This window comes from Gymnogyps californianus, chromosome 23 (genome assembly GCF_018139145.2).
Source record: "Gymnogyps californianus isolate 813 chromosome 23, ASM1813914v2, whole genome shotgun sequence".
Taxonomy (NCBI): Eukaryota; Metazoa; Chordata; class Aves; order Accipitriformes; family Cathartidae; genus Gymnogyps; species Gymnogyps californianus.
In genome coordinates, this window is record NC_059493.1 from 373648 (window position 1) to 386546 (window position 12899).

The 12899-nt window shown below is 61.3% G+C and overlaps 1 protein-coding gene across 1 annotated transcript; it reads left to right on the forward strand.

Annotated features, from left to right (window-relative positions):
* Window positions 1–3837: 3837 nt before the first annotated feature.
* On the forward strand, window positions 3838–10120 carry PROM2 (prominin 2). Its single transcript, XM_050910343.1, has 23 exons — window positions 3838–4054; window positions 4282–4331; window positions 4455–4657; window positions 4779–4899; window positions 5094–5157; window positions 5243–5332; window positions 5438–5637; window positions 5733–5807; window positions 5894–5957; window positions 6066–6225; window positions 6351–6503; window positions 6868–6991; window positions 7536–7627; window positions 7713–7797; window positions 7923–8069; window positions 8188–8259; window positions 8334–8426; window positions 8539–8592; window positions 9010–9090; window positions 9306–9374; window positions 9524–9613; window positions 9839–9945; window positions 10057–10120. The coding sequence occupies exons 1-23, from the start codon at window positions 3838–3840 to the stop codon at window positions 10118–10120; spliced, it is 2475 nt and encodes an 824-aa protein (XP_050766300.1).
* The last annotated feature ends 2779 nt before the right edge of the window (window positions 10121–12899 follow it).

A 12899-nucleotide genomic window follows, 5' to 3' on the forward strand; every position in this document is an offset into this window, starting at 1 on the left:
CGGCACCCGACCCGTCGAGCGCCGCTTCCGCTTCCGCTGCCTTGACCCCGCGCAGCCGCCGTCCACGCCGGCGAAACAACACTGAGGCCCCGCCCCATTGGTGAAGCCACGCCCCTCGGTGGCAAGGCCACGCCCCCTGCCCTACCGTCTCTGAAGCTGTGGCGCCACCTAGCGGTTACAAATGGGTACAACAGCCCCGGAACCGGCATCGCCATCACCGCCCCAGCACCACCATCACCTTCCCAGTACCAGCATCACCTTCCCAGTACCAGAATCACCGCCCCAGTACCAGAATCACCTTCCCAGCACCAGAATCACCGCCCCAGCACCAGAACCAGCATCACTGCCCCAGTACCAGCATCACCGCCCCAGCACGAGCGTCACCGCCCCAGTACCAGAACCAGCATCACTGCCCCAGTACCAGCATCACTGCTCCAGTACCAGAATCACCTTCCCAGTACCAGAATCAGCATCACTGCTCCAGTACAAGCATTACTGCCCCAGTACCAGAATCAGCATCACTGCTCCAGTACCAGCATCATTGCCCCAGCACTAGAATCACCTTCCCAGTACCAGAACCAGGATCACCACCCCAGCACCAGCATCATTTTCCCAGTACCAGAACCACCTTCCCAGTACCAGAATCACTGCTCAGCACCAGCATCACCTTCCCAGTACCAGAACTACCTTCCCAGTCAAGAATCACTGCCTCAGCACCAGCATCACCTTCCCAGTACCGGAATTACCTTGCCACTATCAGAATCAGCATCACCACCCCAGTACCAGCATCACCGTCCCAGCACCAGCATCACCTTCCCAGTACCAGAATCACCTTCCCAGCCCCAGAACCAGCATCACTACCCCAGTACCAGCATCACCGCTCCAGTACCAGCGTCACTGTGCTGCTACGTGCATCATCACTGCCCCAGTATCAGCATCAGCACCCTGGTTCACCCCAGCACCAGCATCACAGCCCCAGGACTGGTGTCCCCACCCTACGCCAGCACTGGTACCAGCATCCCTGCCTTGGTACCAGCATCCCCAGTACTGGCATCCCCACTCCATGCTGGTACCGGCACTCCCAGACCAGCATCCCTACCCCATCCCAGTACCAACATCCCTGGTACTGGCATCTCTACCCCAACCCCAGTACCATCAGCCCCAGTACCTGCATCCCCCATGTACTGGGTTTGCATGGCAAGGTTTTGGTAGCGGGGGGGCTACAGGGGTGGCTTCTGTGAGAAGCTGCCAGAAGCTTCCCCTGTGTCCGACAGAGCCAATGCCAGCCGGCTCCAAGTCGGACGCGCCGCTGGCCAAGGCCGAGCCCATCAGCGACGGTGGCAGCGCCTCTGGGATAACAGATTTAGGAAAGGGAACAAGTTACTGCGCAGCAGGAATTGCAGCCGGGGAGAGGAGCGAGAAGATGTGAGAGGAACAACTCCGCAGACACCAAGGTCAGTGAAGAAGGAGGGGGAGGAGGTGCTCCAGGCGCCGGAGCAGAGATTCCCCTGCAGCCCGTGGGGAAGACCATGGTGAGGCAGGCTGTTCCCCGGCAGCCCATGGAGGTCCACGGTGGAGCAGATATCCACCTGCAGCCCGTGGAGGACCCCACGCCGGAGCAGGGGGATGCCTGAAGGAGGCTGTGGCCTGTGGGAAGCCCGCGCTGGAGCAGGCTCCTGGCAGGACCTACGGACCTGTGGCCCCATGGAGAGAGGAGCTCAGGCTGGAGCAGGTTTGCTGGCAGGGCTTGTGACCCCGCGGGGGACCCACGCTGGAGCAGTCTGCTCCTGAAGGACTGCACCCCATGGGAGGGACCCACGCTGGAGCAGGGGAAGAGTGTGAGGAGTCCTCCCCCTGAGGAGGAAGGAGCGGCAGAAACAACGTGTGATGAACTGACCAAAACCCCCATTCCTCGTCCCCCTGCGCCGCTCAGGGGAGGAGGTAGAGAAAATCAGGAGTAAAGCCGAGCCTGGGAACAAGGCAGGGGTGGGGAGAAGGTGTTTTTAAGATGTGGTTTTATTTCTCATTATCCTACTCTGATTTGACTAGTAATAAATTAATTTTTTTCCCCAAGTTGAGTCTGTTTTGCCCGTGACAGTAATTGCTGAGTGATCTCCCTGTCCTTATCTCGACCCATGAGCCTTTTGTTATATTTTCTCTCCCCTGTCCAGCTGAGGAGGGGAGGGATGGAGCGGCTTTGGGGGGCACCTGGCATCCAGCCAGGGTCACCACCACCCCACCCCACTATGAGCAACCCCCACAAGTACCACCTGGGGACCTCCACAAAGGGACACTCCACGGGCGTCCCCATCATGGCCACACAGAACCGTCCTGTTCAACCGCAGCTGGGAGCAGCAGTTGCCCCTCGGGGCAGAAAGAGGGAGGACAAAAACAACCCCAAAGTACCCCAAACCCCCCCATCCCCACCATTGGGGCAGGATGGGGCAGCACACGTGTCGGCATCGCAGGGTCACCGGTGCCGGCCCCGTCCCTTCCCCTCGGACACGAAAATCACCTCCCCCCAAAAATGTCATCGTTGGGATGGGAAATTGTTGGCATGGGAAATCATCGTGGGGATGGAAAACCATCACGGGGATGGGAAATCATCACTGGCATCACCATCGCTGCCTCAGTACCAGTGCGAGCAGCCGGGGCTCCTCTGCCATACGCAGACACATACACATATATATATGTACCGTGCATGTAATCGCTCTTCAGACTCCACGCTTTCCTGGCCCTGGGAGTTTTGTCCCGGGATGGGGACTCAGTCAAGCTGGGGCAGGATTTTCCAGTCTGCGGCATCTCATTCCCAAGAGGGTGGTGGGGAGCAGCACCCTGTGCCCAGCCTGGAAAGATGCTGCCAGCATCTCCAGCTGGGAGAAAAGTCCTTTTTCCGGAGGGAGGAAAACCACATGGATTAGCATCAACGCTGGGAGGATGGAGGCGTCAGCAGCCAGTGGCAGGGAAGGGCCGGCTCGACTCGCCCGGCCGAGCAGGGGGCTCAGCTCTCGGGGTGCCCCGGGGCTGTCTCGGCACATGGGGGCTGCTCCCCCCGCGCCGGGGAAATCAGGTTGAACCTCCCTCATTTCCAGCCAACCCTGTAATTAGCGCTCAGCCCATGCTGGCAAGCAGGATCCGGCCCTGGGAAAGAGCCGCGGCTGCCTCGGGGTGTGAGGCAGGGACCGGCTGAGCCTGGAAAACTCATCTCACACCTGGCCGGCAAGCGGGCGTTGCTAGCTGGGGCTTGCCGTCCCTCTCCGTGTGTCCCCCCTGTTTTCCCTTCTCCTTCCCAGCCCGTTGCTACCCCGAGTCTCGGGATGCTTTTGCAAAGGGTGATCCTGCCCTGCGGGGACCCCATCCGCAGACGTGGATCCACCCGCAAGGGCTTTTCCACCCCCCAAGTGATGCCCAAATCCCAGATCCCTCCTTCCAAGGTGGCTGCGGTGGGGACGAGCACCCTCCAGCCCAAGGACAGGGGGTTCACCGCCACCTGGCCCTCTCCTCAAGACCCCGGGGGGGGCTTTGCCACCCATTTTGGGAATGGCCTTGACCGTCGGGATCCTGCGGCGGTGACTCAGGGATGTCGGGGGTTGTGAAACAGGCCTGGGATGGTTTGGGAGACGCCTTCATGCAGCCCTGCCAAGCCCAGCCGCCCCGGGGAGCCCGTTGGGGGAACAAGCCACAGCAGCGTCTGGGCTTTGCGCGGCTGCCGACCTGTCAGGCAGGTTTCCCGGAGCAGCGAGCCGAGCCGGAGAGAGCCATCCGGAGCCGGGCATGTCCCTCTGCCCGCTTGCAGGCTGACGGAGCCCCCCCGGCTCTCTCCTCGCCGCCGAAACCATGCGGGCGGCTGGGTTGCTACTGGCTTGGGTGCTACTGCATCCTGCCGGCACCCAGCAATGCCACCTCGCCGGCCCCGGCGGCGTCCTCCGCTTCACCGACATGCACGCTGAGATTCGGGTGCCGGCGCTGCACAGGGTACCCAGCTCGCTAGATCCCCTCTACGGCCTCGTCCGGCGCTGCCTGGACCTCATCCAGCAAAACCCCCTGCCCACAGGTGAGCCCCAAGCCGGGGAGCTGGGACCCCATCACCACGGGTGCTGGGACCACCGAGGTTTTGCAATACCTGGAGCCAGCTGCAATCCCCGTGTCCGGAGCTGCTCCGGAGGGTCTGAGCCACTTCACGGAGGGGGATGATGCCTCCGTCCCAGCCCTGCCACCCAGGGAGGGCTGGGGGTGCATCGAGCGAGACCTCTTTTACCGGTGCCGCGGTTTCTTTTGCAGAGCTGCTCAGGGCGGCCCTGAACGACCCCAGCTCGGTGCGGACGTCGCAGGTGAGCCGGGACACGGGGCGGGGGATCCTACGGGGATGGCACCCACCCAGAACAGGGCACCTGGGCACACAGAGCACCCTAAGCAGGGTGCAGCAGTGCCGACCAGCCTCTCTTGTCACGTAGGTGGTGCAGTATGAGCTGGGCTACGTTGTCTGTGCCGCGGTGGCTCTGCTCTTCACCGTGGCCGTGCCAGTGGCCGGGATGTGCTTCTGCTACTGCTGGAGCCGCCGCCGATGCGGGGGCCGCCTGCGTGCCCACCGGCGCTCGTTGGGCTGCCGCCGCCACTGCCTGCTGGCCTGCCTGTCCCTCACCTCCCTCATCATCCTGTGAGTCCCCCAAAGCACCCCACGAACTGGCCCCCTCACCCCGGGTTGGGGGGGAACTGTGTCCTATGGGGCCGGGAGGCTCTGCCAGGCAGCCCCGTCACCGCCTGCTCGTCCCCGGCAGGACCAGCGTCGTCTGCGCCTTGGTCACCAGCCAGCGGGTGAAGGGGCAGATGGAGCCGGGGCTGGGGGCCGTGCCCGCCACCCTGCGCACCCTGCGGCAGCACATCGCCAACGTCCCCCAGGTGGGTCCTCAAGTGGCCTCCCTCCTCAGCGTGGGCTGTAGCTCAGGGATGGCCGCATTTCCCTCACGGAATAGTTTGGGAGGCGAGAGGAGGTGTCGCGGCTGCATTAAAAATGTATTTCGAATGGCAACGTGGGGCTTCCTGCCCTCCCGGCGGCTGCTACCCCTGGTCAACCAACTCCTCTCTCCTGGCAGGGGGTGCAGATGGTGGTAAACCAGTTTGAGGTGCCCCGACAGCAGATAATCTCCGACCTGGGTGGTAAGCATCGCGCCAGGCACTGGCAGGACCCATCCCGAGCTTCCCACCGAGATGAGATGCTGACGGGGCGCCCGATGCCTTGCAGGGCTCAGCCGGAGCGTGGGGCTCTCCATCCACGCGCAGCTGAAGGCGATGACCTACGTGGCACTGGCGGACCTGCAGGACAGGGCTGGAGGTACGGCCGAGCGCGGCTCTCACCGGGGCCGGTGCCGAAGCCTCGCCGGAGAGCCGGGGCGGCCGAGCGGAGCAGCGTGAACTAGCCCTGGGCTTTCTCTTTAAGACCTACAGACCTCGCTGCACCATTTACAGATTCTCGACAAGACAGTGCGGGCGCTGGCGTCGGCGCGGGCTGAGCTGGAGCCGGCACTGCAGGAACGGCGTCGGCGCGTGGTCGCGCTGCTGGACGACCCGCGCTGCACCTCCTGCGCCAGCGTCCTGGGCAGGGCACAGAGCCTGGAGCTGGGTGCCGACTACGGCAAGGTGGGACGGGGTGCTGGTCGCCCACCATCACCACCACCACCACCACCACCCCTCTGGCAGCCCCAAGGCTCACGGGTTGCTTCTTCCACCCCAAGGTGCCGTCGGTGGAGAAGGTTTTGAAGGCGCTGGCCGGTCTGCCCCGAAGCAACTTTGCAGAGATGATTCGCCAGGTTGGGGGGGTCGGGGTGAAGCAGGGGGGTCAGGCGCCCGTGGGCAGCCCCAGCCGAGCTGCTCAGCACCCCCTCTTTCCTCACAGGGCAATGGCACCTTCAACTCCATCCCGGAGCTGGCTGTGGAGAGGATGGCGCAGGTCATCCAGGGTGAGTGAGATGGCCGGACCGAGCAGGGACACCCTCCGTGGGGCGAATCCCAATTTGGGGACATCGGGTGGGACCACCCGCGCCTCCAGCATGGCCTTGGCCCCGCAGATCTGCGGGACGAGATGGCTCACGTGACAGAGAAGGTGCAGTCCATCGCCGATGGCTTCCCCCTCCCCGACTACACCCGGCCCGTCAGCGAAGCCCTGGTGAAGGCGGAGGACAAGAGCCAGCCGTACCTCCGGGAGGTGGAGCGCTTCGAGCGGTACAGGTGACACGGGGGAGCATGAAGGGGTGCAGGGGGTGAGGCAGAGATGGGTGCTGAGCCCCCTTCGAGCCCCAGCTGGTGCATCAGCCCCATATCTCGAGGCTGTGCCCTGTTGCTCTTTCCTCCAGGTGGATCGCGGGCACGGTGCTGTGCTCTATCATCCTCCTCATCCTTGCCTGCAACGTGACAGGGATGGCCCTGGGGGCGTACGGGCTGTCCAAGCGGGAGGACCCGAGCGACTATGAGTGCCGAGGAGAAGCCGGCGCCAAGTTTCTCCTGGTGTAAGCATCTCTCTGGGTGCTGGAGGGAGCTGTTGCCATCTCACCCCCCCCCCCCCCCAAAAAAAAAACCAGAGGGGCAAAGCCAAGGGAGGGACCCGGAGCTGGCTGAGTGGAAAGGCTTTTGAAGCCGCCGCCTGCGCCGGCGGGTTTGGGAGAAGCTGCTCCTCCCTGGGAGCCGGCAGCTCCTGCGTCCTGGCCCTGCTGCCCGGCACACCCCGCTCCCGCGGGCCCTTCCCAGGCAGGCCGGCATGCCCGGGCACAGGAGGGAGCCGCGGGGCTCCAGCCGGCTGGGCAGGTCCCCACAAGCCTTTCTGCCCGCTCGGGTCTGCAAAGCCACCGACGGCACCTCCTCTCCCTCTTTCAGCGGCGTGGGCCTGGCTTTCCTGTTCTCCTGGCTCCTCATCCTCCTGGTTTTCGCCACCTTCCTGGTTGGGGGCAACATCCAGACACTGGTTTGCAGGAATTGGGTCAACCAGGAGATTTATAAGGTGGGTGGCCATGCATCCACCCATTGCCGCAGAAATCTCTGCTTGCATGCACCAAAATGCCTCCAAATGCTCTGTGTCCTCCCCCTAAACCCGTCTGGAAAAGCCCTATCCTAAACCAGAAGATTAAGTTTAGGACTAGGTCCTTGGATTTGCATCATCAGCAGGGAATTGCCTTTGTGCTGTTAATTTGCTCGAGGTGATGATGCTCCTACCTGCAGGACCCCTGTCCTCCAGTCATTTGGGAATCCTTGGGGTGCTCAGGGCTACCGGTACGCTGCGATGGGGCTGAGAGAGGGGTCAGGAATGGGATCAGGGCTCGTCCCGTGGCCGTGCACACACAGGCAGGTACCTGCACGGGCTGTCCGCTGCTTTCCCTCCGAACACCGCCCAGTGAGGCTCTGCACTGGGGATCATACAAATACAGGCAAGATTAGCTCTGGCTGGGATGGGGTACTGCAGGATGCACCTGCAAGGGCAGAGCACCCCCAAAATCATTGCTGGGAATGCCTGTGCCTGACCCGCTTTTTCCTCCTGTTCGGCCCAGTTCATCGACACCCCCGGGAACCTGCCTCCATCCATGAACCTCACCCGCCAGCTCAACCTCAGGAGGGACTCCAACCTCAGTGCCACGTACCGGTGGGTGCCGCAGGAGCCCACCTCTGCCCCTGTACATCGGAGGGCTAATTTGGGGTCACGCTGCCAACGTCCCTTTGCCTTCCAGGGAGTGCAAGAGCGGTGCAGGGCTGTGGGAGGTGCTGCAGCTTGACAGGTCCTACGACCTGGATGAGCATCTAAAAACCACCAAGGTGAGGGCTGGCTCCAGCCAGAGCTTCTGGTAACCGCACAGGGATGCACAAAGCTTTACTGGGGTTACTGGGATGGAGGTGCCTGGCCCCAACTCTGCAGCATCCCCTGCATCCCGCCCCCGCAGTACACGGCCGATTTCCAAAAACGCCTGGGCGACTTCACGGCGCGCTTGGGCGATGTGCGGCTCCTCCGCAGCGAGGGCAGGCAGGACCTGGAGACCTTCGCCCGCAGCGGCATGGATGAGGTGGACTACGGGCGCTTCCAGGAGGAGGTGAGGGGATGCTCGCGGGGAGCTGGTCCCCGTGCGGCAGGCAGGATGAGGCCCAGCCACGTCTGGGCCGGCTTCCAGGGTTGGATTTTGGGCAGCCACCAACTCCATCTTCCCCCAGATGAAAAACCCTGTGGTGCAGACCAGCCTCCCTGGCTTGGCGAGGAGACTCGAGGGGCTGCAGAAAATGCAGGTGAGCGGCGGGGCGGGCGGCAGGGACTGCCTGCGTGCCCACGGGGACGTCCTCACCCCGCTGTCCCCCCGCAGAGGAATGGCACGGTGGCAGGGCGGCTGGCCGCCGAGGCCCAGGCCCTGTGGCAGATGCAAAACTCCACAGTACAATCGCAGGAGGCTTTGGTGGTGAGTCCGTCCCAGGGCTGGTGGCTTGTGGCGCTGCCAGCGTTTGCCCAGTGGTGTCCCTGTGAAAGGGGCAACAGGGCTTCTGCACCCTTCTCACCTCCCTGTCCCGCAGGCAAAGCTGGGGGAAAGTGTCCAGTTCCTCTCCCGCTTGGCGCCACACCTCCAGGTACTTGCGCGGTTTCTTCCAGCTCCAAAAAATATGTGGTGCCCTACGGGTCCCGCCTGCCAGTGCCCCAAAAAGCCAGTTACAGGTTGATGGGAGAGCCAGGAAAAATGCCACCCAGGGAGGATCCGTCTCCTTTAGTACTTCGATTTGCTGCTGCAAATCATAAACGCCCCTGCAGCACTCACAGCATTTCAGCGTCCCCGGCAGAGCCGTCCCACAGTGTTTAATCTCGCCTGCTCCCTCCAAGGAGGTTTCTCTGCTCGGGGCAGGTCCCCCTTTCCCTGCCCTCCAGCAATCAGACCCAATTCGAAGCCTGGCACGTGCATGGTGCTGCATGCCCTGCTCCTGATATCCCCGGGGCACCCATCCTGCTGCTCGGTGCTCTAAGGATGCCTTGCCCTTCCCGTGCTTCCCCAGGAGCGGGTGAAGACGACACTGGCCACCACGGCCTCAGCAGAAGCCCGGCTGCCTGTGCAAGCCCAGCAGATCCTCCGGCAGGTGAGCTGGGGCTAGATTACACCTTGGGGGGCGTACAAAATTCCCCACAGCCAGAAAGAAAGAGTGAAAACGGGGTGCTGCAAGAGGGGAATTGGCACCTGAAGCCTCCAGCCCTCATTTCCAAACCAACATTAGCCCAGAGCTGGTTGGAGTGGGGCTGGAGCTGGGCTGGGAAGCACAGCGCCTGCCCTCCATGCTGCCTTCCCTCTGCCCAGGAGATTGGCTGCTTCACGAGGAAGGAGCTGCGGTACTTCGCGCAGTACCTGAACTGGGTCGGGCAGACGGTAGGTGCTCGCCTTCGCCGTAGGGGGATTCTTTGGGGTCGGGAGCCCCCATGGATGCTGCATACAAGCCCCTCGCTGAGCCGAGGCAGCAAAATGCATCCCCCCAAGCCAGCAGTGGGTTTATGCCTTGTCTCCACTTCTTGTTCCAGCTGAGGGAGGATGTGGCTTCGTGCCAGCCACTCGCCACAGCCCTGGACAACGGGCGGGTGATCCTGTGTGACCGCATCGCCGACCCCTGGGTAAGGATCCTGTCCTGTCCCTCCGCAGGGGTCTGGCGGGGACCTGCATGATGCAGCATCCCACCACCAACTAGCAGGAATTTTGGGCAGCCGGGGCCAACAGCAGCCCTGCCACCCCCACACCACCAGGACCAGCCACCACAGGGCTCCCCAAACCCCTCCAGAACCTGGGGGCTGCCTCTCCCCGCGCAGCTCAGCAGGAACCCCCATGCTCTCTCCTTGCAGAACGCTTTCTGGTTCAGCCTGGGATGCTGCACCTTCTTCCTCATCCCCAACATCATCTTCGCCATCAGGCTCACCAAACACTTCCGCCCCATCCGCAACCGGCTCATGTAAGCAACGGCATGGGGTGGGCAGGCTGGCTGCCTGGGAGGGAGGACACAGGGAGGGGAGATGTGGGCTCCTCCTCGACCCCCCAATGTTTTCTCCTTCTTCTTCTGCAGCTCTACAGGTTCAGAGGAGACCTGTCCCTTCCACATCCCCCGCGTCACGGCACTCAAGCTCTAGGACAGGAGTCTGCTGGGTGCGGTGGCATGCCCTGCACCCCAGGAGCTCCCATCAAACTCATGCCCAAGCACTGCAGGGCTCCGGGTCCCTCCGACGTCTCGCAGGGCTCTGGGTCCCTCTGACGTCTCTTCCTCAGTGTCCTTCGGGGTCTGAGCATCCTTCCCAGGTGCAGGGCACACATCTCCATGCACCATGGGGCTCCGGGTCTCTCCGATGTCTCTTCCTCGGCCACTTTCAGGGTCTGAGCACCCATCAGGGACGCTCCCGGAGCCCAGCTGATGCAGGGCGCAGGGGAAGGCTCCCCGCAGCGCTCGCTAACCACCGGCGTACCCCTCTCAGACCCCGCAGAGAAGGACGCCCGCCCGCTGCCCCACGATGCTTCCCCACACCCGGGACCCCCGGGCAGTGGGCACATTAAAGTTCTTCCCAGCCCAACCCGCCACCGCCTGCTTTGTTTCGCAGCCACCATCTCCCCCGTTTTCCACAGGGAACCGTTCAGGCCCTGGAGGGTGGGTGGCAGCCCCGAGAGGGAGCAGGCCCGGCCCGGCCCGGCCCATCCGCTCCCACAGGAGGCCTCGAAGGCGCCGGGCCGGGGACCGAGCCGGGGCCGGGGCCGGGGCCCGAGGCCTGCCCTGTGGGCCGTGCCAGGCCGGGGCGCGCCTTCCCAGGCCCGGGGGCAAGGCCCCTGCCGAGGGGACTCCGGGGCTGAGGGGAGGCCAAGGCCGAGGAGGCTCCGGGGCCGGGGCAGCGCGGCTGCGGAGGCGGCGGGAGAAGCCCCAACGCGGCGGCTGAGGGGCCGCCGGGGCCGGGCAGGCTCCAGGCTTGCTGGGCCTGAGGGGAGGCCGCGGCTGGAGGGACTATGGGGCCGGCGGAGGCCCCGGGGCGATGGCTGAGTGGCCGCCGGGGCCGGGAGGGCTCCAGGCCCGCCGGGGCGGCGGGGAGGCCGCAGCTGGGGGAGCTCCAGGGCCTAGGGGAGCACCGAGGCCAGGCCCTGAGGAGGCGGCTGGGCCAGGGCCCAGCTACCGCATCTGGGCCCGCAGGACCCCCATCTCCAGCCCCCCCCCAGAGACCCAGCACAGATAACCCCGCTCCCACCGCAGGGCTGGGGGCCCTCCTGCCCCTCAGGGTGCTGTTAATTAGAGCTTCATTAGAGGTGGGGCCTCAGGGGCAAAGCTGCAAGTTAAGGGGACGTGCTGCAGGTAGTTTCTGGCTCTTAGACCCCCCCAAGGATGCCCAGGCAGGGCCTTTGACTCCCAGTTTATAGCATCGATGGTTTTACGGCGTGAAATGCCTGCTTCTCATTCATATCCTTCATCCCCCGATTTCAAAGCGCTTTGTCCAACCAGCAAATTATTTACAAAATCCATACAGGAGTTAGCAGATCGGCCCCTTCCAAGCGAATGAGGATTTCCCGGTACTTCCCCTCACTGAAATACTCTCTGTTTGCTAACCAACAGAGAAATGCCCCACTTTTATGCATTATTAAAAGGCAATTGCTACCCACAGCCAGCAATAATGCGTAAAATACCTGTTTTATGCATTATTTAGGCTATTGCTGCCTAGAGCCAGCTGGTTTTACACAGTATTTGCCTCCAGAGGTCAGCATTGCAAAGGCTTTTTGCAAAAGGGCTTTGGGGAGCTGAAGCCCAAAGGGGGATTTCTGCAGGAAGCCCCATGCCCAGGGTTGTCCTCAGTCCATCTGGAAACTACCTGGTGGTGTCATCTGCAAAAATCAGCTTTAAAAATGGAGCATTTTGTGGTCAGTCGGTGGTGGGGAGAGGCAGGGGTGTGGAGAAGTGATGTTGGTGCCTGGGATTCAATTAGAAAATACGTCCACGGCTCTTCTGCTCCCAGCCGGGTATATTTTGAAGGCTTACAGTCATGAAATTCTGAGATAATTAAAAGGGAAAGGTCTGCCTCATTTTTATAAGCCCCTCTCAACAGTAGTACTACATTTTAAATAAAATAATACCTGCTATGTGGTGCAGAAGAGCAAAGGGATTATCTACTTTAAATGGTAAGTAACATAAATGCTTGTTTAGCTGATCCATTGATTAAAAAATGATACAGGTTTGCAAACAAACAAGCCGAATGCAGCTGGCTCTTCTTCCTAAAATTATTTCTGGTAGCTGGGTCACAATAAATAACAGATAAGCACACAGATAAATAATGAATAACAGAGGAATTCACCCAAAAATAGATGCATATTATAAATACACGTGGTCACCACTGCAATATCTGTGTTCCCTGCCTGGGAGGTAGATGGATTAAAAATGTGAGCAGTTGCATCTCTGAGTTAACAGTAAATCACCAACAAATAATCCAGAAAATCATCCTAAACCAACTGGAGGGCACTTTATTTTTTAGGAAAAAAAAAAAATGAGGACAAGCTGGATAATGATTCCTCACCCAAAGCAAGGTCATGGTTTATGATTAACCTCCAATCCCTCCCCAAAGGGGCTCCCTGGCATAGGCCGACACACCTTCCCTCTGCTTGATTGCTTGAATTGATAAATTAAAAACTGAAATTAGCTCATTTCCAGCTCCTGGATGTGGTATTGTTTTTACGAAAAGTGGGTATCTCAGTTTGTCTGGGATCCGTGTTCTCTGCACTTATAAGGACTTAGCTGGTGTTCATTAAACCACTTGCCTTCTCAAATCCTCCTCTCTTGAAATTCAACTCCTGCGACACCTCACCCGGCACACCTTCCTCATGCTCTACCTACTGACCCCAAGAAACGTCTATAATTAATATATGTAAGATCAATAATTCAAAGGC